The sequence below is a fragment of the Chlamydotis macqueenii genome, chromosome 4 (assembly GCF_036417535.1).
Source record: "Chlamydotis macqueenii isolate bChlMac1 chromosome 4, bChlMac1.mat, whole genome shotgun sequence".
Taxonomy (NCBI): domain Eukaryota; kingdom Metazoa; phylum Chordata; class Aves; order Otidiformes; family Otididae; genus Chlamydotis; species Chlamydotis macqueenii.
Window position 1 is genome coordinate 58,669,796 of NC_141559.1, and position 23,083 is coordinate 58,692,878.

At 39.9% G+C, this 23,083-nt stretch overlaps 1 protein-coding gene across 16 annotated transcripts in view; it reads left to right on the forward strand.

Annotated features, from left to right (window-relative positions):
• APBB2 (amyloid beta precursor protein binding family B member 2) overlaps positions 1 to 23,083 on the forward strand; it is a 193,921-nt gene that overhangs the window by 71,915 nt on the left and 98,923 nt on the right. For 10 of the 16 annotated variants that reach the window (XM_086746715.1, XM_086746722.1, XM_086746727.1 and 7 more), the window contains 2 exons: positions 2,118 to 2,227; positions 15,884 to 16,684. In XM_086746715.1, coding sequence (XP_086602841.1) covers positions 2,182 to 2,227; positions 15,884 to 16,684 — 847 coding nt within the window. In that variant the 5' untranslated portion in view covers positions 2,118 to 2,181. Of the gene's footprint in view, positions 1 to 2,117; positions 2,228 to 12,081; positions 12,151 to 15,883; positions 16,685 to 23,083 lie in introns of all 16 variants that reach the window. The other 6 variants (XM_086746723.1, XM_086746729.1, XM_086746726.1 and 3 more) reach the window with 1 other exon arrangement.

Consider the following 23,083-nt stretch of genomic DNA (forward strand, 5'->3'; position numbering starts at 1 on the left):
GTGCAGAAGGCCCCCTCTAATGCTGTGCTGTTAGGAAGGGAAGGAATAGCATATCTCAAGTGTAGACATTTCATATAATTAGGGAGTGTTATGCCATAAGAACAGTGTACACCATCTAGAAATAGAAGAATGCGTTTATGAAAAATGAGTTATCTTGCAGCTCATACATACTGATCAAATTCTTTCACAAGCTGGGAAAAGAATTGTAAATACTGTCAGCTGGTTACAATTTTTTTTTTTTTTTAATGCTTGCACAGCTAAGGACTGTTCTGTTATATTCTGCTATGAATTATGAACTTTGTGCATAGGTGTTTGAGGGGAATAAGAATGTTAATGAATTTGAAGTGAGGGAGACTTAATTTTTTCTACTATTTTTTTTTTTTAATTCATATAGATCAGGAAAGGGGAAGCAGCCATCTGCAACATTTTCCTTGCCTTATGATGCATTGCATTAGTAGGCCACCACAGAAGTTTGAAAAGGTGTGTTCGGGCCATGGCCAGGAGTTGTTCCCTATTGTCCTGCAAAAAAAATGCAGTGTTTTTTTATCAAATGTTAATTTTGCTGTTTACCACTCACTTTTCATCTTGGCAGCCAGAATTCTCCTTTTTGTTGCAAGAGAGTACAGTCTCATTGATTCACTGAACCTTCTCTGTTGAGCAGAGCTGAACAGGACACGCTCTGCCAGCACTGATTTAGGAAATAATGGAGATCTTTACCTGTTTTTGGTACTGTCAGATATGCAGCCATGTAGATGTCTGTATTTCAGAAATAATCCACAGAGGCTGTAGCAATGTTATGTGATTGCATTTTAAGTCATTTTAAGCACAAGCTTAAAAGACTGTGCCATGCTAAAAGGCAGGCCATGGTCCTATTCTTTCCACTTGCCGTTGCTAGTTACTGATACCAGTGCAACCACCGTGAGGCAGTTCAGGAGCCCAATCTGGCTGAAAATACATCTTTATATGGAGTTTTCAGCTATCTTGGCTCCCAGACCAACTCAACAGAGAATTGCATGGATATCAATATAGGTAAGGCTTATCTATTTCAGGAGTTAGCTGGCATTCTGCTCAACCAGGGAACTGACGTATCTGAAGATTTGTGGAAATCTCCCGGTTTCCATGCAGTGCTATGTCATCTGTCCTGACATTTCTCTCTCTTTCCTGGATAGAACAAGCTTGTGCTTGTAGCTGCAGCCTGAGACAGTAAAAATCCATAATGAATTAGGAAAAACACTCCCCAGAATTCCTTGCTTTTTTGGCCCTTCCAGCAAGGCACAGAATGAAATAAAAGGAAATGTGTCTTTAAAAACTGTGTGGTTGACATGCAGTGTGTATTGGAAGACATCTGGGAACACGAAGGCTATTCAGATAGACCAAGAAAAAGATAAAGCTGAAAATCAGCTGAAAGCTGTGTTTTAGTGCAAAATCTTACACCGAAGAAAGGAACAGTGGGACTTGTTTTTAGATTAAAAGATTTTACACTAGTTATTTGACAGGTTCAGTAGCATTTCAGTTAAGATTTTGGATTTGTGATTTGTTATTCCAAACTGACAGTGAGATGTGCGATGCATTTCTTGTTTGCTTGGATTTTTTTGATACTTCAAGAAAACTGATACGCTGGTAAATAGCCTGCATTCCTGTAAAGACATTTTGGTTTTTAGGGACAGATTCAAAGCGATTAATGTTATATAGCATCGATAAGTTTTGCTTCTCTAGCAAACTGTTTGTAAACTTGTTGCTTAGTGATTGCTTCACAAAATTTAAGACAACATTGTTATTAAATGTCACTTCCTGACTAACTGTGTTTAAAGCCAAAAGCAAACTCTTTCTTGCAATGTTTGTTGTTCTGTCTGTATCATTGGGCCAAAAGAAGCTACTGTATGACCTGAGACTTCTTTGTGCCTTAATTTATGTAAGCTTATTAATGGAGGCCAACCACTACTAATAAATTTGTGCTGCGTATATAGCACAACAGTTCATCTCCTCTGACAACATGACTATGAATAATTTATAGATGTAGTTATCCTGAAATTTGTAGGAGTCATTAGCATTTTAATGAAAAAGATACAGCTGTTGTACTAAATCTTAATTTCTTTTTTTTTTTCCTTCTCCCTCAGTTAAGCATTTCGATCTGTACTTTGAAAGCAGCTGACAGCGTGCGGTAATGTGCTGACTGGCACTATGGGCAGGCGGTACCCAGGGGCTCACTATCGGCCAAGCAGCTCATGTATGTATGCAATTGCTCTAATTTATTTGTCGCTTTATTACTTTTGAAGGCTGCTAAGTTTATAAATTTTGAAATAGTGTTTATAAAGGATGCTGACATATTCTAATCGATGCCAGCTCTCCTGTGTGTGTGTACCCGAATGGTAAGTATATTGATTTGTGTTTAAACTGTAAAGGTGTTTTCTAGAACTTCAAAAAGTGTCTTGCGGTCTACTGCAGTGTGCTGTTTTGTGCTGTGTTTTGTGTTCAAGGTCTCCAACTTCATTTATTATAGGGTTCAAAAGTTTAGCTGCTATTCCTCTTTGCTCCCATTCCAAGTTTTTAGTGCTAGATACCTTCAAATTAACAAACTACTTAAGCTGATCCTAAAATGTCAGTGTGCACTATTGCTTTAATTACTTACAACTGCAACTAACATCTCGAGTCCAGATTATTTATATGCTTTTTTCTATATTATTCACATTGCTTTTTCTTCTGAATTATATCCTATTGGATTTTATTACATTATCTCTTACTGAAAGTTGTCATCTTTAAAAGTGCAAAGGCAACTCCTAAAATTTATCACCTGCACCTTCCATTGCGTAAGCAGACGTGTCTCATGCTAGTGCAGATGGCAGCCATCACACCACAGTGGTTTTGCAGTGCAGGCTGTATGAAATGAGCTGACATGACCTTCTCTGGAGAGCTGTGTGGAGTAGCACCCCGACCCCAGAAGGCTGCTGCCGGTCCTTGCGTGCTTTCTGTTGATCCCTCAGGCTGCTGAGGTGAAGCTGTGGTAGGTTAACTTCTGTGTTCTCTCTTCTTTCTGCTGTAGCAGAAGAACATGATCTCATGTGGCTTTTCTTGGCATCAAAACCAGCTTAAGAAGCTCTTAATTCTGTACCATTCTTTCTGTTCCTTTAAAGACCTCCTTAAAAGCCTTGAGTGTTTCAGGCATCCAACTCCACACATAGTGGCATGGGCTGATGCAAGTAGAGCTTACACCTGTGGCAGGAAAGGGACTTCCTACAGGTGGCTTTGTCATCAGACATGAGGAACTGCATGGTGAGGTCTTGTATTCAGAACTTGACTTTGTGGGGTTTTCCCTAACCCTGAGGCTAAATCCTAGGAAAGCAGTAAAGCATGTTTACTCTCTATTGCAGACTAGTCATAGATGTGAAGATGTGAATTAAAATTGTGCATTAGAGCCAACTTAGATACTGCTTTTCCAAAGAGTTTGTCTTGGGTGTTAATGTCAGAATAGTGTCAATAGAAGAATGGAGGAAATAAATCTTTGTTGCAGTTTTGACAGGTCTCTGGTGGTCGAGTGCTGAAGTACAGAATTGGACTGATTTGTTAGAATCACTTGATGTTAAATCTGGACATTAGCCTTCCAACATGTCTTTGACGTGCTGCAGGGCATGATATTCACATCTCGTGCCAAGGCTTGAAGCTCAGAGCTTTAAAATGATCTAGTGTAGAGGTAGGTAATCAAGTCTTTCCTGTTCCTTCCTACTTAGAGAGAACAAGTAATGGGCATTCAGTTCCTACCAGAAGAGCCTACGATGTTTTTTCTGTTGTTTAGTTGAGCAGTTGCAGACAATGAAGAAGTGGAATTGTTTGCTTGGGGAAACACTGAGGTTCCCATCGTCTGCCAGGGCTGAAACTTGTGTCAGAATCAATTGGCACCGGAACTTCCTCTGTTTGACGACAGAGATATCAAAATATCTACTTCATGATCGCTTTATGCTTTTGTTAAGCCAAGTTTTCCCTTTCCTTAACCTGACAGGGTTTCTAAGCCAGGAAACTTGCTTTAGTTTTTGATTTTGTTACTCTATGATTTGTGCAACTTCCCGGTGCCTGACATAATAAGTGCTTTGGACATCCAACAATAATGGCATTGAAATTACCCAGTCTTTGGGAAACACAAATCATAATGAAATCTCTGATAGCAGATTAGATCACAATGAAAGCACTGGTAAAATACATGATTTTGCTTTTGTTTTCTTTGCATAAATAATGAGTAATTGCACCATCTCAGCTGTTGTATTTCACATTCACAGTTGTTGCAGTCTTAATATTGTACCATTAAGGACTTGGTGCAGCCTGTAAGCCTTAGTACCTGACTTTTATCTTCTGTCTGTACATAGGTATATACCTAAATAAAGTCTGTGAAGGGAAAAATCAGGTCTGTGTGGAGTATGGCAGTTGTATTACTTCTTTGGTGGTTAGATAGTATTTCATCCGTTTATGACATGGACTGTTTTGTTGAATGATTTCATAAATGTAACGAGTACAATAGGGCATGGTCTTAGGAGAGTAACGAAAGGTTTTATATTCAAGGAAACTCATAACAATTTTCAAATAGGCAATCCAGTGGTAGGAAATTATTTGAAATACATGTGCTGAAGATACAAGAAACAGCAAGGTGTGTAAAATTGAAAGCTGTGACTTTGACAAATGCATGCTAGTTTTAGGCTTTTAAAAAAGTGTAATTAAAAAGCAACGATCTCTCTTGATTACTGACAATAAGCAAAGCAGTCTTGGGTGTATCCCTGGCTCTGTCTAGAACTGCTTGTCTGGATTTAACACTCCCTCGTGTGCTGTTTTGTTGGTTTTTATTTTTTACTTTCTGTGCTTTTCTTATGAAAAATACAGGCTAAAGATGTACGGTCCAGCTACTGAGAAGCTAGGTTTTGCAAAAAGACTTCTTTCATTAATTTCTGCTGGGCTTCATTTGTGTTTATATTTTTCTAATATTTGCTCATAAAACCCACTTTTCTGCATCAGCTGCAGCAGCTTTCCTGAAAACATGGTACTGTTCGTGGTGTTTAGACAGCCTCAGATTTTCTTTCATACTGAAATTTTTTTTTCTGTGCACAGAGTAAAAGGATTTTGTATATCTAGAAAAAACTTTAACAGATTGTCCATGCATATCCTGTCCCCAGCATAATATTTTTTTTTTAATTTTAGTTGTAGTGTTTTGCATAATATTGAAATCTGACCAAAGTGCTTTAGAGGAAGAGAAAATGGAACTGGTTCCAGTGCCATTCTACTGGCAATAAATGCTCAGGAAGGGTTTAGACAATAATAACAATAGTAATAAAATACACAGTTTTGTGAGAGTGCTTTTTAAAAACTAAAAGCCCTTTTTTTTCAGAAGACATTGTAAGTGAGGAAATGTAGGAATTTGTGGGTGGTAGTTTTTGACACTTGACCTTTGGAGTGTGCCAGGGCAGAGGTGCAGTGCTGTGGTGGCACGTCACCATTCACCAGGAGGAAGGGACCCACTTGCAGCTGGAGCTCCATGACCAGGCATCGCTGCCCACAGGAGATGGTGCCACATCTCCCATCCTTAAGTCACTCTCTTGATTTGTGGCAGGCAGAGGGTGACTTTTATTTCTTTTTTGAACTATTAGACATCTCTTATTTAAAAATGACTCAGACTAGGGCCCATGTGGAATGAATTATTTATATAATTCTGCCAATATAATTATTAGTGCTGACTGGAGTTTAATTTCAGAAACTTCTGATGGAGGGTGGGTTTTTTTGCAAGAAAACCTTTTTTGGGAAAATACTATTTTGGAGAAATGTTCATAAATCAAGGATGAAGATGACAGGAAATATCCCTCGCAGGAAGGCATTCCCCTGGGCTGCGCAGGGGAGAGGTTTGAGTCTCTGTTCTTCCTGATCGTCTCCTGTACTAGGTACTAGAGCTGCTCTTATAAATAATGCAATGTACTCGAGGGCAGAGAGAGCAGGGTTGGTTTTATAAACTTGGGATTTGATTTCACTCCAGGAACATTCAAATTCCTGCTCTGCTTGTGTCTCTTCAGCTTCTTAAGGAGTGCCCAGCTGTGACCACCTTTGTGCTGAGGCAATCCCGCACTGCTGGTCTTGCAAGGGGGCTGTTGCTTAGTAAAGCTGCTGGGAAGTCTTAGCTTCATTGCAGTGAAGTAAGGAAATGAATGGGAGAATGGTGACATTATAAATAACAGCAAAACCCTGAAAAAAATCCCCAAATATCCAGTCTTGCAGCCAGTGCCAGTAATTATATTGCTGTCGTTAACCCAAGATGAGTTGGTGTGAAAACATACTGTGGAGTGGGTCTGTGGGCTTGGCTTGGAGCCGCTTCCAGAGTAAAAGAAAACTCGCCCAAAGATGCACCCTGACTCCCAGGGAGGAGTATATCCACTGTGTAACTCCTGGTAAAAGCATCACAGTAAAATTATACATCTGCAAAATCCTGCCTTTTATCTCCTCATCTTTTCTTTCCAGAGAAAGATATTTTGGTGTAAATGAGACTCGAGCTTTAGCACGGCTCAGATCATGCTCAGGGGGGACAGTTTTCTGTAAAGTTGCTCAAAAGCTCCACCTAAACATTGCTTAGCTGAGGAAAAGGTGGGAATACAAAAGATTCATGGAGTGAAAATTACACAAGCACCCAAAGACACATAAGTTTTTCTCCCTGTTAAAGCCGCTCTTGTTTAGGCTTCTGCCTTTCCTAGGAAGCTATGTGGAGACTTGGACAGCACTTTCATTGAGGGCTTCTTGGGTGATACTAGTGAAGCCCCAAAACACATGCTGGTTTCCACAGAAAGGAGCTGACTCAGAGGCTGCAGATAAAAACTTTCTTTAAGAACTGTGTACTCTGAATGCGTATTGTCACTTCTGGTGTATTTCTTGGCATGGTTAAATAGTACCCCTATCCCAGGACCTTGACAGGTCCATTTCTTCTTCATGGTGAAACCAGAGGTAGAGCGCTTTGAAGCTGAAGGTTTCCTGGTAGCTCCACTTGGGGTTGTGTGTGTTCATGGAGAAACACCACGGTACTGGATTTGCATCACGTGTTTGTCCCGTTTCATAGGAACCCCAGCTCCTTTGGTGTTCAATTGTGAAGATCTATGTGTTTGCGGGTAAGAAAAAGGAGCAGATGATTTTGGTGAGCACACCAAGGACTTAAGACTCCTTGTTGAAATTCAGACCAGTAATACTGCTAGCTTGCTCTTTTCCGTTTATTCACTGTCTTCTACCAGCCAAGTTTGTTGCTTGTTGAAATGGAGCCCGCTGTTAGCCACACTTCAGTGTAATATAAATGCCAGTAAGTGCAGTCACTTTTTTGTTATGCTCTCCTTCCACTTTATTATGGATTGATCTGTTTAGTTTATGGGGACCATAAAGCAAATACGATAGTTTGATTTTATTTATGAGCATGTGGTTTTGTTTTATGTATGAGCACTAGGAGTAGAAGTTTCTTAGCGTAGTACAGCAGTGTTCTCAAGGAGCCCTGCTTGCTGCAGCAGGCCAAGATTAAGGTTATTCCTGTGTTCTGGTACCTTAGTTGGGAGATTTACTGTAGGGTATGGCCATTTTAGTCATCTCTCTGCATTCTGTCAGCTTAAGCAGTACTGCAACAGTTGGTTTATAAACTGTTTGTATGTTTTGAAGTATTTCTGATTTGTCCCATTAAAGTTTGGTTAAAGACAATATGTAGCTTTGCTGGCAACTTTCAGCCTTGCTGAGATGTAGCTCTGTGTAATGAACATTATTTTAGTTCAGCTTTTAGTGGAAAAATAGACTAGAAATCTGGAGACCTTTTATGGTTTGATGCATCCTTTGCTCTGAAACACATCCTGTACTGTTCCTGGGAGCAAGGGGTATGTGGGTAGGACATGTGAGTCAAACTTCAGGACAGTTTTAGCAGATGTTGTTAAAAGTGCACATGTAATAGCCTTACCTAGGTGAGATACAGAATGTTTTTAATGTATGTGGAACAGAAGCAATCTTGTCAATGTCAAAATCTTAATTTCCTCTTCTTGAGAGCCCTGATAGTCTCATTTTGCAAGACATGGCAATCAACCTGATACTCTGTTCTGTGACTAAGACTTGGACTTTTTAATTTTTGCTCACAGATCTTGACTTACTGTTGGAATTATTTGCAAACACTTACAGATTAATGAAATTAGAGGTTTTCATTCTTTATATTGAGACTTTTGATACACACATATTTTCATTCTTTATTTCTTTTCATATAGAGTTGTAGAGAGTCTACTGAAAGATTATTCCTTGTTTATTTAACTTTCAGATTTTTGTCTCTAGAGCCCAATTTGACACTAAGTACAGTGTTATAGTAAGTAACAAGAAAACAGTTTTGGTGTACCATGGTCTTTCAAATGCATTTTAAGATCTCAGCTATGAGTTAGTGATAATAGGTGGCTCAAAACTGTTACTACCGGTCTGGGTAATTTGAGGGTAAAACCATTTCTGGATAACCTTGATAAGAGCTTAATGTGTAACTAACCATAAGTTTATTATACGTAATTCAGAGGACAGATGAAGTTGTAGCAGGTGAAATCATGATGCCAGGCCGTCAGAAGTTTAACTGTTAAAATCTGTGAGTTTAAAAAGAGAAGCTGAAATGTCTGTATTTCTGTGCATGCCGTTAGTTATTCTCGGGGAAGGAGATTGTGCTCAGAAGTATGCAGTGTTGTTTCTAGGCTTTGCGGGAACAGTTGAGTGTTGCAAGCTGCACATAGCAGGGCCATGGACAAAGTGTGTGGGAGGTGGCTAATGGTAATTATCTATGTTTTTTTTTTTTTTCTTTGTCCAGCACAGATGCTGTGTTGGAACTTAACTCATCCATTGCTTCTGACAGGGGCTTACTTAACATTTTTGCACCTTCTGTTAATAATGCTGTGGCCTGTGCTTCATCTCTTTCCTACTTTTGCTGCCTGTGTCTGCTGATCAAAGAGCTTGGTATTGGGCTGGTGCCATTACGAACAGCTGGAAAGCTGGTGCTGGACCCTGCAGGTTTCTTTAACCCTGTTCAGCAATTGATCATCTTTTGAATCGTTCTACTTCCTGATTCAGGAGCTGTCACATGATCTAAGTTAAATTTATGTGGGGCTGAAAAATCCCTGCTCTGAACTCAGTCTGAATCTATCTAAGTCATTTTATGTGCCAAGTCCATGGCAATTGATTCCTTTCTATTGCTTTATTAAGCATAGGGATAGGCTGCCTGTCCTACAAAGCATTTTTTTTTTTCCCTGAGACAGCTTATCCTAGCTTTTTTTTTTATACAGCATCATGCTGTGATTTTGGTGATTCTGATCAGATTTGATTATACATTGTTTTCCTTCAGACTTGGTAAGAGTTATTTCTGGATGACACTTGAGATTGAAGTTGCAGGACATGGAAGAGCAAGTTCTCCTTGCTTTATTGGTCATCACAGTTAATTTAAGTTAAAATTTCTGAGTTTGTGTCTCTGTAAAAGAAAATTAAGTTAATGTTTGTGCCCTATATTAGCATGTGCATTTAAAGTAGAGTTTTTTATAATTAACAAATAAGTCTGAGGTGTGATCTTCATTGTAGAGATAAGTAATTTATACATAGGTTAAAAAACCTCACAAAGTTAAGACTCAGGTGTTTAATTTACACAAACAGATTAGATAAGAATGACTGAAGTTTACTTAACGAATGTTGCTGTGGATAGATCCCATGACAGAAGGTCTTACTATCTGTGCTTGCAAGTAGCCAATAGATAAAATACACTCCATCTTCTTGCCGTGACAACACTGTTTTTGCCTGGCAGACTGTTCTATTCCGCACAGAGGAGAAAATCTAATTAAAGAGAGAAAATTGAATTTGGAAAAGACTTAGTATGCTGTCTTAGTTATGATTGCATGTCATGGTTATGTCTTATGTAAATGAAAGAATTGCTCTTTATTTCTACAAGTGATCACTTGATTTAAGAATACTCTGGTAGCATAAGATGACCCAGGTTGTCTGCAAGATAAAGTTTCAGTCAGATGGTCAAATATACACTGATTATTTAGATGTATCTGTCTTAATAAAATTATAAATAAAGGAGCAATAGATTTAGTCTCTTTTTTTCACTTTTATTTTTATTGTTTTTCCTTTGTAGCTGTTAGAATCTCATTCTGAGAGCTGTCTTGTCTCTAGATTTTTGCTGGGTGAGAAATTTGACTGACTGTGTAAGAAGAGGGAGGTAAAAAATGGCAAATGGGAAGGCATATGCCACTTGAGTGACAGAACTCATTGCAGGATCTGAAGTTGTTTTTTCCTTAATAACATTATTTAAAGACAGATCAGCATTATTAATTTCCATTAATAAGACCAGAGACAGCACTGCTGCTAAGCTGTTGCAGTTGGTTGGCAGCATGTTTAGCTCCAAAAGGAAAAATGTCATTATTGTGGCAGCGGGAGCTGGCAGGCTGCCTCGCGGGGAAGGAGGAGCTAGGACAGAAAGCTGGTTACTGGATGGTCATTTCAGAACGAGTAGGTGAAGCAGAAATACCTGGAAATGGGAGAAGCTGCATTTAGCAAGCAGGTCGAAGTAGTGGTTTCCTTCTGATGTGAGGACATAGCCAAGGGGGAGTGGAGAGGGCAGCAGTGATTCACTGCTTGGACGGGGGGTTGGACTAGACGATCTGGAGGGGTCCTTCCCGTCCTCTGCAACTCTGAGATTTGCGTGGAGGAGTCTGCAGATGGGTTTGAGAGCGCATGTGCAAGCTGCTTGCAGCCCTGCTCCTTTCCTGCTCTTGCATTCCCAAAACTGCCATCGGAATTTGCTTTCCTGGCTCTGCTGAGCTTTCTCTCTCCAGTTTCCAAGCTCAGTCCAGCAGAGATGTTATTGCTGGAGGCAGTAGCGAGAAGAAAACCACTGTCTATAGGAATGTCACTGGTTTCTCTGATCTACCACAGAACTTCATTCAAGTGTTTTCCTTCTTTTTCCCTTCCGAAAGCATTTAGTGTCCCCTGGAATTTGTGTAGATAGGTAGGCAAGAAAGAGCATGATGACACTCAACACTAAGAAAGCTTCTGGTCTCAATTCTGATTTCAGCTACATTTATATAAATCTAGATTCTATTAGGATGCTTTTGGCTGACATGTGTTTCGCTATTACCATTTAGCTGGTCCTAGTTGAATAATGAATGCAGATGTGAGAAGACTGTGTTAGGCTTCTTAATTAAGAATTAATGTTTTAATATTGAAATTCACCCTTTGAAGCGGAAGGAGTTAGCTACTGTTGAGTTGCAATCATTGTGTAACAGAGGCATTCTCTCCACTTATTTGGGCTTTAACTGGGGCTGAAGGAACTGAGGCTGTAGCCCCATGGCATGAGTTTGTCATTAAACATTTTGTACTCTACAGATATCCTTGCAGAAAATAAATCTGCTTTATGAAAAGTTTATATTATTTCTTTCCTACGTTTCCTACATACAATCGCAGAAGTAGTCCTAAGTGCATAGAAATACCTTGGCTCCCAGTGTGTGTGTCATTCACATCCAAACCAGAGCCTTTAAGGCAAAATGGTTTACTTATGAGGAGATGGCCAGGAAAGGGTCCTGTACAGAAGCTTGCTGCCTAGTTTGCTTTTTATGATTCCCTCCTAAGGGATCAACCCTGCAGACTATGCTTCTTAGTTTCATATGCTGGATCTCATTCTGCAAATCTGAGCATGCCTTACTACTGTGTTTATTTTTACCAGTGCCGCTGTAGTTTCCTGAGTAAGCTGTAGTTGGGTAATTGGGGAAAAACTCAGATTTTCTGATGTCATGAGATTTTTGCTGCAGTAAGTTGGTTAAAACTGGAGAATATTGTTGAACTTGTGCTTCTAGTAAAGTATACATTAAGAAAAATGTCATAGTTATTTTTAATTGTTCTGGTTGCTGTAGACTAGCCTCTCCCCATACTTTAATGATTGTCAAATATCATTGAAAGCTCAAGAGATCCTCACTGTTATGTTTTGGGGTTTGTTTAGAATGCTTAATGTCTCTCAGGAACTTCTGAAATGTGGTATTTTTATTTTGTGTTCTCCTTTGGTTTTAATTTTTAAATGATCCCTCTTTTCAGATTTCAAATTATAATCTATTTCCTGATGCATTGCTGACGCCTCGTGAGCCATGTCAGAAGTACTTCCAGGTCAGATGTCCTTTAAAAGATTCTGCTATGCAAATATATGAAACTCTCTTCTTTTCCTCCTTCTTCTTCCCAGGCCCGTATTTTGCTTTCATTTTGCACTTAAACATGAAAAAAGCAAGCACTTTATTTTCTTTTTAACAGTGCCCTTTTGAATAAATTCTCTCTTCAGCTTTTTAAGAACTATTCCTATAGACAATACAATGCAAAAAAGTCTTTTTCGAGGCAAAGACAGATCAGTCATGCATTGTTTGCGATGGCATTTTCTCTCTCCTTCTTCTAGCTTTCTAAGTTTTATGACAAGATCAAAAAACATCAGTAAAAGCCATTCAAGCAGTAGCATTATTTATACTATACGATGCTTAGAAAACCGGGACTACTTTGTGTTAAACACATTATAATGTTGAAAGTCCATTAATCTGTACCTGTAGGTATGTTTCTAAATGTTAGAAGTATGCAACTGAGACTGTGATTTGTTTTAAAAAGCAAGCTAAAGTCATTAATAAATCGCTATGACAGATCTTCTGCCTGCTTAAGTGCTGTCTTTAAGCACCAACATTTTAATATGTTACTATTCCCAGTAATGATAACATCCTAATTATTCTTGGTTTTTCACCAGAGTCCAATAGTTTTTATTATAATATGCTATTTTTACTCACTTATAGCTTACCACTGTTCACCTGCTTTAGCTGAGATACACATACCGACTTAGTGATTGTGGGATTAGTCTGCTTGTCCGTTTATGTTTGCTTTTCAGTAGAAAGCAGAGGAGTTGAAAACAGGGTGCCCTGTGCCAGTAGCATTGTCCTTGCTGGTGAACAGGCAGCGCAAGGAGCTGCCCGAGCAGGGGGATGGGGCATGCCTGTGATGGGGTGCCTGGGGCACGACCCCTGGCACAGGGTGTTGGGTAGCTGGTGTGGGGCACAGCACCAGTGTACATTAGGTACTCCTGCGGCAAGGGAAGCAGGGCCGGTGAGAGAGACAAAATAAAAGATACGGGAAGTCAGCGACTGGAATTTCTGTCTTGAAATTACAGGCACAGGAAGAAGTTGCATTTCCTTGAAGTTTTTAATTAGAAAGTTGGGATGTGCTTCCTCTGGGGAGAAGTGACGTGTTTTGAGCATCACTGTGTCCTGTATAAAGGAGGAGGGACAGGCTATTGTTCTTCTTCCTTATGCTGTTCTGCTATGCAATCTAGCTTTTCTTCAGTGCACTTAAGCATTGCCTTGCATTCAGACGTTTTCCTGCACTTTACTTAGTCCTCATCTAGTAGCAACTTCTGCCCTTGAGGCGCAAGACCTACCTTTTCCCATCTGTATTTCTTATTCTCTTTTTTCCTCTTTTGTTGCTTCCCTTTTTCCCACCTTTACATCTTTTTCCAAGAATGAAGGGATGCCGGCTGCGCATATCCCGGAGCCTGACTGGGAGTGGAGGGTGATGGCCAGTGGGCACACGCCTGTCCTTTGAGAGGACAGCCTGTTCCTCTCTGCGTCTGCCTTGTGGTGCTTTTTGCATCTTCATTGATCATTTGATCATGATGATTTGATCAACGGATCATTTGAAAAGAGGGTCAGGAGGGGAGATGGTGTCTAGTGAAAGGTTCACTTCGACATTTTTCTGCTTATGATCATACAGTAACCCAACTTAGCACCCAGCTTTGAAACACTGCTTGGGTCACAAAGACTTTGGGAGGCTTTGGCTCAGTCGTTGAGCAATGTGTCAGTGTTCATCATAAATTAATGGGGGAGCTTCATCAAGTGTATTAGTGAAACATAATACATTTTGTTTCAGTGTTTCTATATGTTTATTCTTAAAATATTTTTGATAACTGAAATGCTAACGGCAGGATACTGGCTAGGGATAACCTGTCAGGCAGATACTTAAGCTTTATCTAGGAAGATTATTTTTTAAGAAATTTGTTCAGTGGTAAAAATAGTGGCAAACATTACATGAAGCAACTCATTTGTAACACAGGACACGAATAAATTTCAGTCTTCTTCCAGATTGTGGGAGTTGTGTTTCTTGATTAAAAAAAAAGAAGCTTGTTTTAATTTGCTGAAGCATAAAGTAAAATATAATCTAGTGAAATCCGTGGATACTGTGCGATTCCATAAATTCTAAAGGTCAGGCAGTGGGTTAAAATTATCCTGCCCTATTCATTTATTATTTTAATGTGACTTCCAGATTGTCAAACTTTTAACCAATTCAGAAAAAATTATAAAGCACTCAGTCCATAAACACAGGCCATTTCATGTTTTTAGATTAAAACATGTGCTTTGGTAACATGTAGAATCAGGTGTGACTTTGCTTTGCCTTGGACTTGGTTGTTTTTAGGCAAGATGCAGAAAGCAGCCTTTATTGATGTATTTATACCAGAAGGATATTTATGAAGTTTCTTTAAATTATGTGATGGTTGTGTTTTAGAAGTCTTTTGTGGCTAAAGCTGAAATTGTCTATAAGATTTTTGTTACCTAAGCTGATGGCTTTTACGCAGTGTGTGGGATGATCCATCTTCTGAAGAGTTCACAGTTGGTCTAGACTGACTGATTGCTGCTTGAGGAAATGGCAGACATGAAAATTCATAAAATTTACTTTAAATTCTGTTTTGAGCAAGTTTTAGAAGTTGTTCTATGTGAGTGATTCTGTGAACAAAGAGTATACTTGGTCTGCTTGGTTTTAAATGAACTGGAGTGATGGTTGAAAGTGTGCAGGTTTGACAGCACATCAAAGAGGAGGGAACACTAGCAACTGTGTGTATGTTTAGGTAATGTTGTGAAGTGCTCCTTTTCACTCTGTGTTTATGTATATGTTATTTTAAAACCCATGTATTTAATCTCCTGTAAATCTGTACAGCAGTCAGTTCTGTCATACATCAAACATACAAGGATGCAGCACAACTCAGCTGGAATGATCTGTCATCGGCTAGCTCAAATTATAGCTTTGCATTCCTGGATAAGCCCCAGACACATTTTTATGTGCAATATAAGGAGTCAGTGATATCTGAGAATTAGTAACAACAGAAAGGGTGGTTTATGCTGTGGCGGTGGGAGTGATTTGTTAATTGACCCCTAATTTGGTTGCCAGGTGTCAAACAACAGTGACTACTGCAGTACGCAAATTGAGGTGTTCATGGAGTATTTGTGAAGATTAGCAGGAGCCATAAATAGACAATACAGGAACAAATTACAGTTTTTAATAAATATTTTTTAATAATTTTTCATAGTCTAAAAATCTGTTCCCTCAACAAACTTAATATTTTTTTTCAAAATGTGAGCTTGCCCCTGGCTAGCAAAAACCAGAAACTTGTCTACAAGTAGACAAAAGAATGGCTTCATTTAACGGTGGAATACGGGTACTCTGCCCTAGGATGTACATTTTATCCCTAAGTTGGAACTTTGTGAGCTGTAGAAATAGTGAGCCATCTTAATCTCTGGAGCAGCCATTCTGAAAAAGAGTTTTTTAGTGAAAAAAAACCTGCCCTAAAACCGCCTTGTATAGGGTTAAGCTTTCTGCTTTTTCTCAGCTTTGTGGTCCTGATGATCTCTGTATTTTTTTCTGCCTCTGTTTTTCCTTATTTAATAAACTAAGCTTTTGTCTGTTCTCTTACCCACTTAAGTTGTGGGAATTTTCTTACTGTAAAACAATTATGTGAAGTGCCACATCCTTTTACCAGGAGCCCCAGCAAAATAGCGTATATAATGAATGTGTCTCATGATTGTGTCTTTTGCTTTTCTAGTCGATTCTGGCGTGGACGCGTTGGCAGTGTTTATGGCAAGCAGCAGTACGACGGACGTTGTGAACCGCAACAACCCCGCCACCCCACCGAACACCCTTAACCTGCGGTCCTCTCATAATGAACTTCTGAATGCGGAAATCAGGCACACGGAGACCAAAAGCAGCACTCCTCCGAAATGCAGGAAAAAATATGCGCTGACTAACATTCAGACAGCCATGGGTCTTTCCGACCCAGCAGCACAGCCCCTTCTGGGGAACAGCTCTGCCAATATAAAGCTGGTGAAGAATGGAGAAAACCAGCTCAGGAAAGCCGCTGAACAGGGACAGCAGGATCCCAACAGAAACCTCAGTACCACTGCGAGCATGAATGTAACTTCTGAGAAGTCTGAAGGCAAAGAGCCAATCCCGCAGGATTCCTCTGGCTGTGACATATTACCTTTGCAGCCAAGGAGGACCAAGAGCTTCCTAAATTACTATGCGGATCTAGAGACATCTACTAGAGAGCTAGAACAGAGTTTTGTTGCGATGGAAGACAAATCTGCACAAAGCAACAGCCAGGCTTCTGCTGTTATTGTCAATGGGGAAGTCTTGCCCCGGAAACAAAACAAGCAGTCAAGCCCAGAGGATGGCCAAGTTGCCACAGTGTCATCAAGCCCTGAGACTAAGAAAGACCACCCAAAAACTGGGGCCAAAACAGATTGTGCCCTCCATAGGATTCAAAACCTGGCCCCAAGCGATGAGGACTCCAGCTGGACTACTCTGTCCCAGGACAGCGCCTCGCCGAGCTCACCTGATGAAACAGGTACGCAAGTAAAGTCTGCTCGCTGCTGCTGTTTTAGAAACGTGTTGCTTAACTCCTCTCAGCTGCCGGTTGGAAGGAGAGAGATGATTTAGCCATGCTCTCGGTAGGGAAGTGGATTGCATTGAAACACAGGCAGTAGGCTTGCACACAGCTCCATGTCCATTTGGGAATGCTTGGCAGCCTCCTGCTCGGTCCTAGCAGCTTTACTGCTGCTTTAGGAAAGGCACTAGTAAGTGCTATAGGCAGGTCCTAAAAATATGCTAACTGCACCTTTTCCTAGTTTATAAATAATTGCTCTTCACTAATCAATGGGTGCATGTTATGAGAAGTACATGATTGTCTGCAGATGCTAAACTAGTGATAGGTACCTACACACAACAAACAAACTTCTCTGAGCAAAAATTTCTTGGTTCAGTAAAGATTTTTACTTTTCTGATTCACATCTTTGTGAGCGTCCCCCCTCTGGCCCCAGTAATTTGATTATATTCTTTTATTTTTAAAAAAGTCCTCCCAAACCTTGTCTCATTTAATTTCTGTGGTTTGTTTTCTTTGTGCAGCAGTTCCATACAGGAGCTCAGAGACTGAAACCATGGCATTTCATATGTTAGAAGCCTGAGTTCATTAATTATTTGAACAGTAATGATGAATTGTACACTGTCTCGGTTGTGATTTACATGTCTGTATTATTTCTAAAATTCTACAGATCTTATTTATTTTAGCTAATGGACTTTGTCTTTTTTTTTTTATATTCAAGCCAATGTAAAAAGGTACAACTTTGTCAAAATAAGGAGACACAATCTGATTCTTGGGGGTTACATGGGGCTAACAAAGTTCATTGTATAAGTTATTTCATGATTACAACCCAGAGATTATATACTGTTTGGAGGCCAGCATGGTCGAAATCCACAACTGTATTACATGTCAGTCGTGCATGATTACGTCAATAGTGATTTTTATTTTAATGTGTAGGGTTTTTTAAAATCACAACCAGAAAACCCCACTATGTGGCATATAATAATGGGTCTTCTGATCTTCTTTTTGATGTGTAACAAACATTTATTGTTAAGAGAGAAAATTTTTGTGAAGTCATCTCTTCACATGTGAAATGAAAAAGTTTCCAGTTTACTAAAATTGTTGTTTGAGTTAATATTATTTCTTGGTATACTTGATATAATGTGTGTGACATCGCTGATAACGCTTTCTGGAGATGCTATTAATAGAAGGTATTTAGATAACTTAATGCTGAGCTTGTTGGCTCCTTCTGTCTTTGTACTTGCCTCAGGTTTAGCAATGAGAAACCACGGGTAGACAATTTATGTTCATTGAAAACTAAATTAGAGTAATTCTACGTAGTCAGATTAAGTAAGGGTGGCCTGAGATGCTAAGAGCTAGCTAAGTTTTTATTTCTTTCTAAATAATATGTTTAAAATTTTCTTCCCACGTGTGTATAGCCGTTGTATGGTGTATGAGCTCTTTCAGCACTCGGGAACGGGAATTTTCTGAGCTGCCTTGAGGTGTCGGCAAGTTTGCTTATTTAAGTAATCAAGTGTTAGCTGAGAGGTGGTTTGTTTGCACTGTGGAAATAAAGGGGAACTTCTCCCTGTTGAGTATGGCAGATTTCCTTGTTTAGGTGTTGTTTTTATTTTTGTTGGGGTTTTTTTTTGTTTTTTGTTTTTTTTTTTGTTGGTTGGTTGTTTTTTTTTTTTAAATATTTAAAAATATCGATTAACAAAGCCCTCAGAGGTCACTCCTCTCCTAAAGCAGAATAAAGGACTTTTAAAAAAGTCTCTGCTACCTTTACCATAGTAGCAACCAATGTATTGTAAACAAACAGTTCTAGAAAAGCGGATATCCAGATATTGGAGTTCAGTCTCTATAAGAAGAGTTAAAAATAAACAGAAAGCCTTAGAAAACCTCAAAATTGCCTTTCAAAGTGGACGAGGTGTCTCTTCTCATCACATCAAAGTGGTAGAGGTGTTTCTTTCTCATCCCCGTGGTCATTGTCAGAGAGCATGGAGTAGGACATAGGACCTGTCAATACTGGATTGGATTGCTGGTTTTAAGACGCCTGTGTACGTAAGTATTAATGGACTCTAAAAACATTCAACTGTTGCAACTTGCAACTTATAGATATCTGTTTCTTAGGATGATAGGCTGTCTTGAATTTACCTCCTCTCTGGGAAAATTGTTTTAACTGTTTCCAGTTTCTTTCCAAACTGGACTATCAATTGATACAACAGAAGAGAGCTAAGAAATAAAATGTCCAGTTGCCGTGGATGCCAGGATGGCTTTTGGGCTTGATAAAACCGTCCGGTTTCTCAGGCTCCCCTGCAGCTCCTTCTGGGAGGCTGAAAAAGGGGATGCAAAAAACAATGGTGTTGGTGTAGAAAAAAAAAGCAGAAATTGCAACTGCTGCAAATATCTCCAGACTTACTCACGTGGGGGCAGATTTCCTGGTGTTCTCAAGGGGTTGCAGTCTTTTAGATTTCAGTGATGTGCCATCCCTAAGCAAGTTCATGTATCTCCAAGGATGTTTGAAGGGTACTAAAATAAGAGGTGAAATGAAAGTTGAGTAAATGAACTAAACTTCCTTTTTTGAGGCAAAGTCAAAAACGGTTCGGTGTTTTGCGTTGTAAGCACCTGTGCCTTCTCCATTTCCTTCCCAAGAGCTGCTTGAGTTACTGTGGTGCTGATCAACAAGCATTTGCCTGTCACCATGCCAGGTCAAGCTACTGGAGTTACCTCACTTGCCAGATAACTCGGGTGCTACAGCAGTGGGTGGAGTTGGAAGTGCTTAAGGAAATAAAGTAACACTTCTGCTTCCCGAAACCCCTTGTGCCCTTCTGCCGTTTTAGGGACAGAGAAGTAGTTTCCCACAAGCAGAAAATACATCCAATGCACTTATGTCAGTGATGGTTGACCAAAAAGCCAAGAGATTCCAAGGGAGCAGTATCTATCCCCTCTGAGGTCATGGAGTAGATGTGAGAGCCTACATTTAGAAGCAGGCAAGAAGAAGCAGCCTCAGAAAGCAAGGATTGGTGGTATCTCAACTCTCTTGTGATTGTCTGATCCAGTTTTAAACATCCCTTCAGTGGAAGTGTTGCCCCAACCTGCTCGGGCCGTCTGCTCCAGAGGCATGTGGTGCTTTCCCCTGCGGTAGATTTTTCCAGTCTTTTTAGTGTAATCTTTCATTCCTCATTGTCCCTATGTGCCAGCATGGGGAAAGGGAAGCCCTCCTGTCTGGGCAGTCGTGCAGTGAACCCCGATGGTGCCCACCCTGGAGGTCTGAGATTTTGGGGCACGGCCAGGGCTCCTCACTGCCACTGCATCTAGGTGGGAGGAGTGCATCATGTGGGGTCTTCACAGCTCAGTGCTCTCAAACTCTTGTGTTTATGCTCCAGTAAGTGTTAGGGACCAAAGGGAGGATGGCATCTGGGAGAAAAATAGGCAGAAGTAGACAGTTTTGGTCATATGACTTCTGGGAAGTAGGGGGAAAAAAAACCAGTTTTGAGAACAGTTAATCCTTTAAAGAGTGTAGTCCAGCAGATACCTGGAGAATTATTAATGTTCAATCCATAGATTATATTTAGCGCTTTAATATACTTAGGAATACGATAGAAATACTATTTTCCTGAGAGTACACTGTTGAAAATAAGTCTGCTTCTTTCAGGGCGTCTGAATTGTTTTGTCTTCCTCGTCCCTCTGTTAACACAATTCATTATTCAAATCCTGGAAAACTGAATTTTGTTTTGTGAGGGTTTGTTTGTTTTGTTTTGATGTATTTTGGACTTATGTAATTCAAAGACTCTCTTAATTACTTACTTACTTACTCTTAATTGTTTGCACTGAGGATGCATAATTATTTAGACAAAGTCTTTCTGAACTCTTCTTATAGCAGGATACTTTTACTTGTGGTCTAATGAGAAGGTGTTCTCAAGAGGCTTGACCCTCTCAATGAGGAGGCAAAAATAAGACAACCCAATTTAAAGATGCAAAACAACTGGCTGGTTATTAAACAGATGCAAATGTTACTGATTAGTAATGTTGCTAAACAAATATAATAGAGTACATTAATAATGGGGCACTGAACACCACAAGCACAGTACCGTGTAAGAATGGTTTTGAGGAAACTGTTATTTCTCCTCCAAATAAATTGTCTGTATCTGTTTCTTGACAAGAACTACATTGACTTGGACTTTCTGAGGATTTATGAGCACTTTTAGCTTTCTAACCTTCTTTCTGAGATTCAGTGCTTCAAAAAAGAAAGAGTCCAGGGTGATTTGAGAAGAAGAAAGGACTTATGGACAGCAAGCTACAGGGTGTTGTCGCTTAGCATGTGTCAAGCCATAATGGGTTTCAGGCAGCTGTTCCTGGAGGCAGGCAGGGGCTTGCTGCTGGAGCTGGCTGACACCCAGCACTACAGGTGGTCCTCTCCAAACAAGCAAGCTTGCCTCTGTTGGCCTCAGGCACTGCATCTTCTCTGGGACCTACTGCATCCATCCAGCTGAATCTTCTGTGTACCAAATGCCTGTCTGGTGCTGGTCCCTGAGCAAATCCAAGAGAGCAGTTTAATAGCTGGTTACGAAGAAACGGGTTCAACCCAGTGCAGAAATGACAGTGATGAGAATGGCCCTTAGGGATCAGGAGTGTCACTCTTGTAAATAGAGCCTGGTACTCTGAAATAACAGTATGTCTGGATAGAATTGCCCTCTAATACAATAAAAATTAGAGCAAATCATGAACTAGTCAGAAAGATTTATACCAATGATCAAGTTCTGCCTCTGATTTTAACCAGCATCTTTTACAAAATTAAAATGAATGTCCTTTTAAAAGCACTATTTTTCCTTTGCACTACCTATCTGATAAGACAGCAGGTATGTTATTTACTAGAGAACGTTTTCTCTGTTCCTGAGTGTGGAAAAAGATTTATGATAGTAGAAATACATTCAATTACATTGTGGATAAACACAAGTCCTGTAATACTAGAGAAATAATATATTATCATCTGTACAATTATAGGGTTCTAGGTAAACATCCAGTTTTCAGATCTTCAGGAATAAGAGTCTCAAGTTCACACCTGCTATACATCCTAACAGCCTGTCAACTTTTTATGTTAAGAGCTGCATTTTTTTAATCCTGCATGTTACTGATAGCCATGTATCAAGAACAGTGCACATTTTACCGTCTCAGACTTGACTTGACCATTTGCTGACTGCTTATAAAATAGGAAAAGTGACTGACAATTCCTGTTTATCCCCAGTGTCTGTGTGGGTAACATTCTGTATGTGGAGTGGCTAACTCCATGTTTATCTTCCTTTTAGGTACCCCTATAAGAGAATTTTAGGGAAGAAAAGTAAGCCAGTTTAAAAGAAATTAAACCTAAAAGGCCACGCAGTTACAGTGTTCACAGTAATGATCCAGCATTCAAGGTCTGCTGGTAGAATGCCGTAAAATAAATTGAACTTGATTGTAAATCGAACTTGAAAGGTGACTCTGGAGTGCACGCTACTGCTATCAGTTGCACAGGGAGGCCGCTTGCTGGGTTTGGGCAGTGAGGTTGGTTTTACCCTGTGGCTCTCAGCAGAGCTACCTAAGTCTATATCTTGATTGCTCAGAAGTGCTCTGACTTGAAATGCAAAGTTTCTTAATAAAAACAGGTATGTAAAAGTGAATTAACATGCTTAAGTTCAGGAATGAGAGGATGTATGCTTTATACAGTAGTGATTAGCATCCTCTCCCAAGCTCTGGTTTGACATTAGCAGAATTTGGGACTATAAAGAGTCTTTCCAGGACGTGTTGTATGGTCACAGTTGCAGTGTCATACTTACTGTTTACCAAAAAGATAAAGAATGATTCTTTATTTCATCAGAGTCCTTCATTTTCCTGCCTAGTGAGGGCTTGATTCAGCTGCCTGCCTGGTGTCCCTTGAGGTGCCTGGTGGTGTCCCAAGACAGGCAGCAGGCAGGAGGCAAAAACCAGGGCTTGTGTCCTGGAGGAGCAAACACAGGCTAAGCGGGACACACATCAGGTAACACTCACAAATGAATTCACCAGCTGGACAGAGCCTGCAATGTCTATCCTGCAGCACAGAAACAAAATTTATTACTTTTCTGGGTCTGACTTTGTCTTAAAAATCACTCCTTGGTTAATATCTGCTGTATTGTGCCTAAAGGGTCTGGGATGGTTTGTCATTCTCTTTCCAAACACAGTGCTCTCCCAGTGTGACATCTCTCCATCCCTGGGTGCTCAAGGGCTCAATGAGATCCAGTTCAAAGACAGTCACCTTCTAGTGACTGTGCTTGGATTACCAAAGCATTGCTGTGCCTAGCTCAGTGCTTTGGCTAAAGTAGTGTCAAATGTGTCCCTGTCCTACCTGACATATCTTCATTAATTTTGATG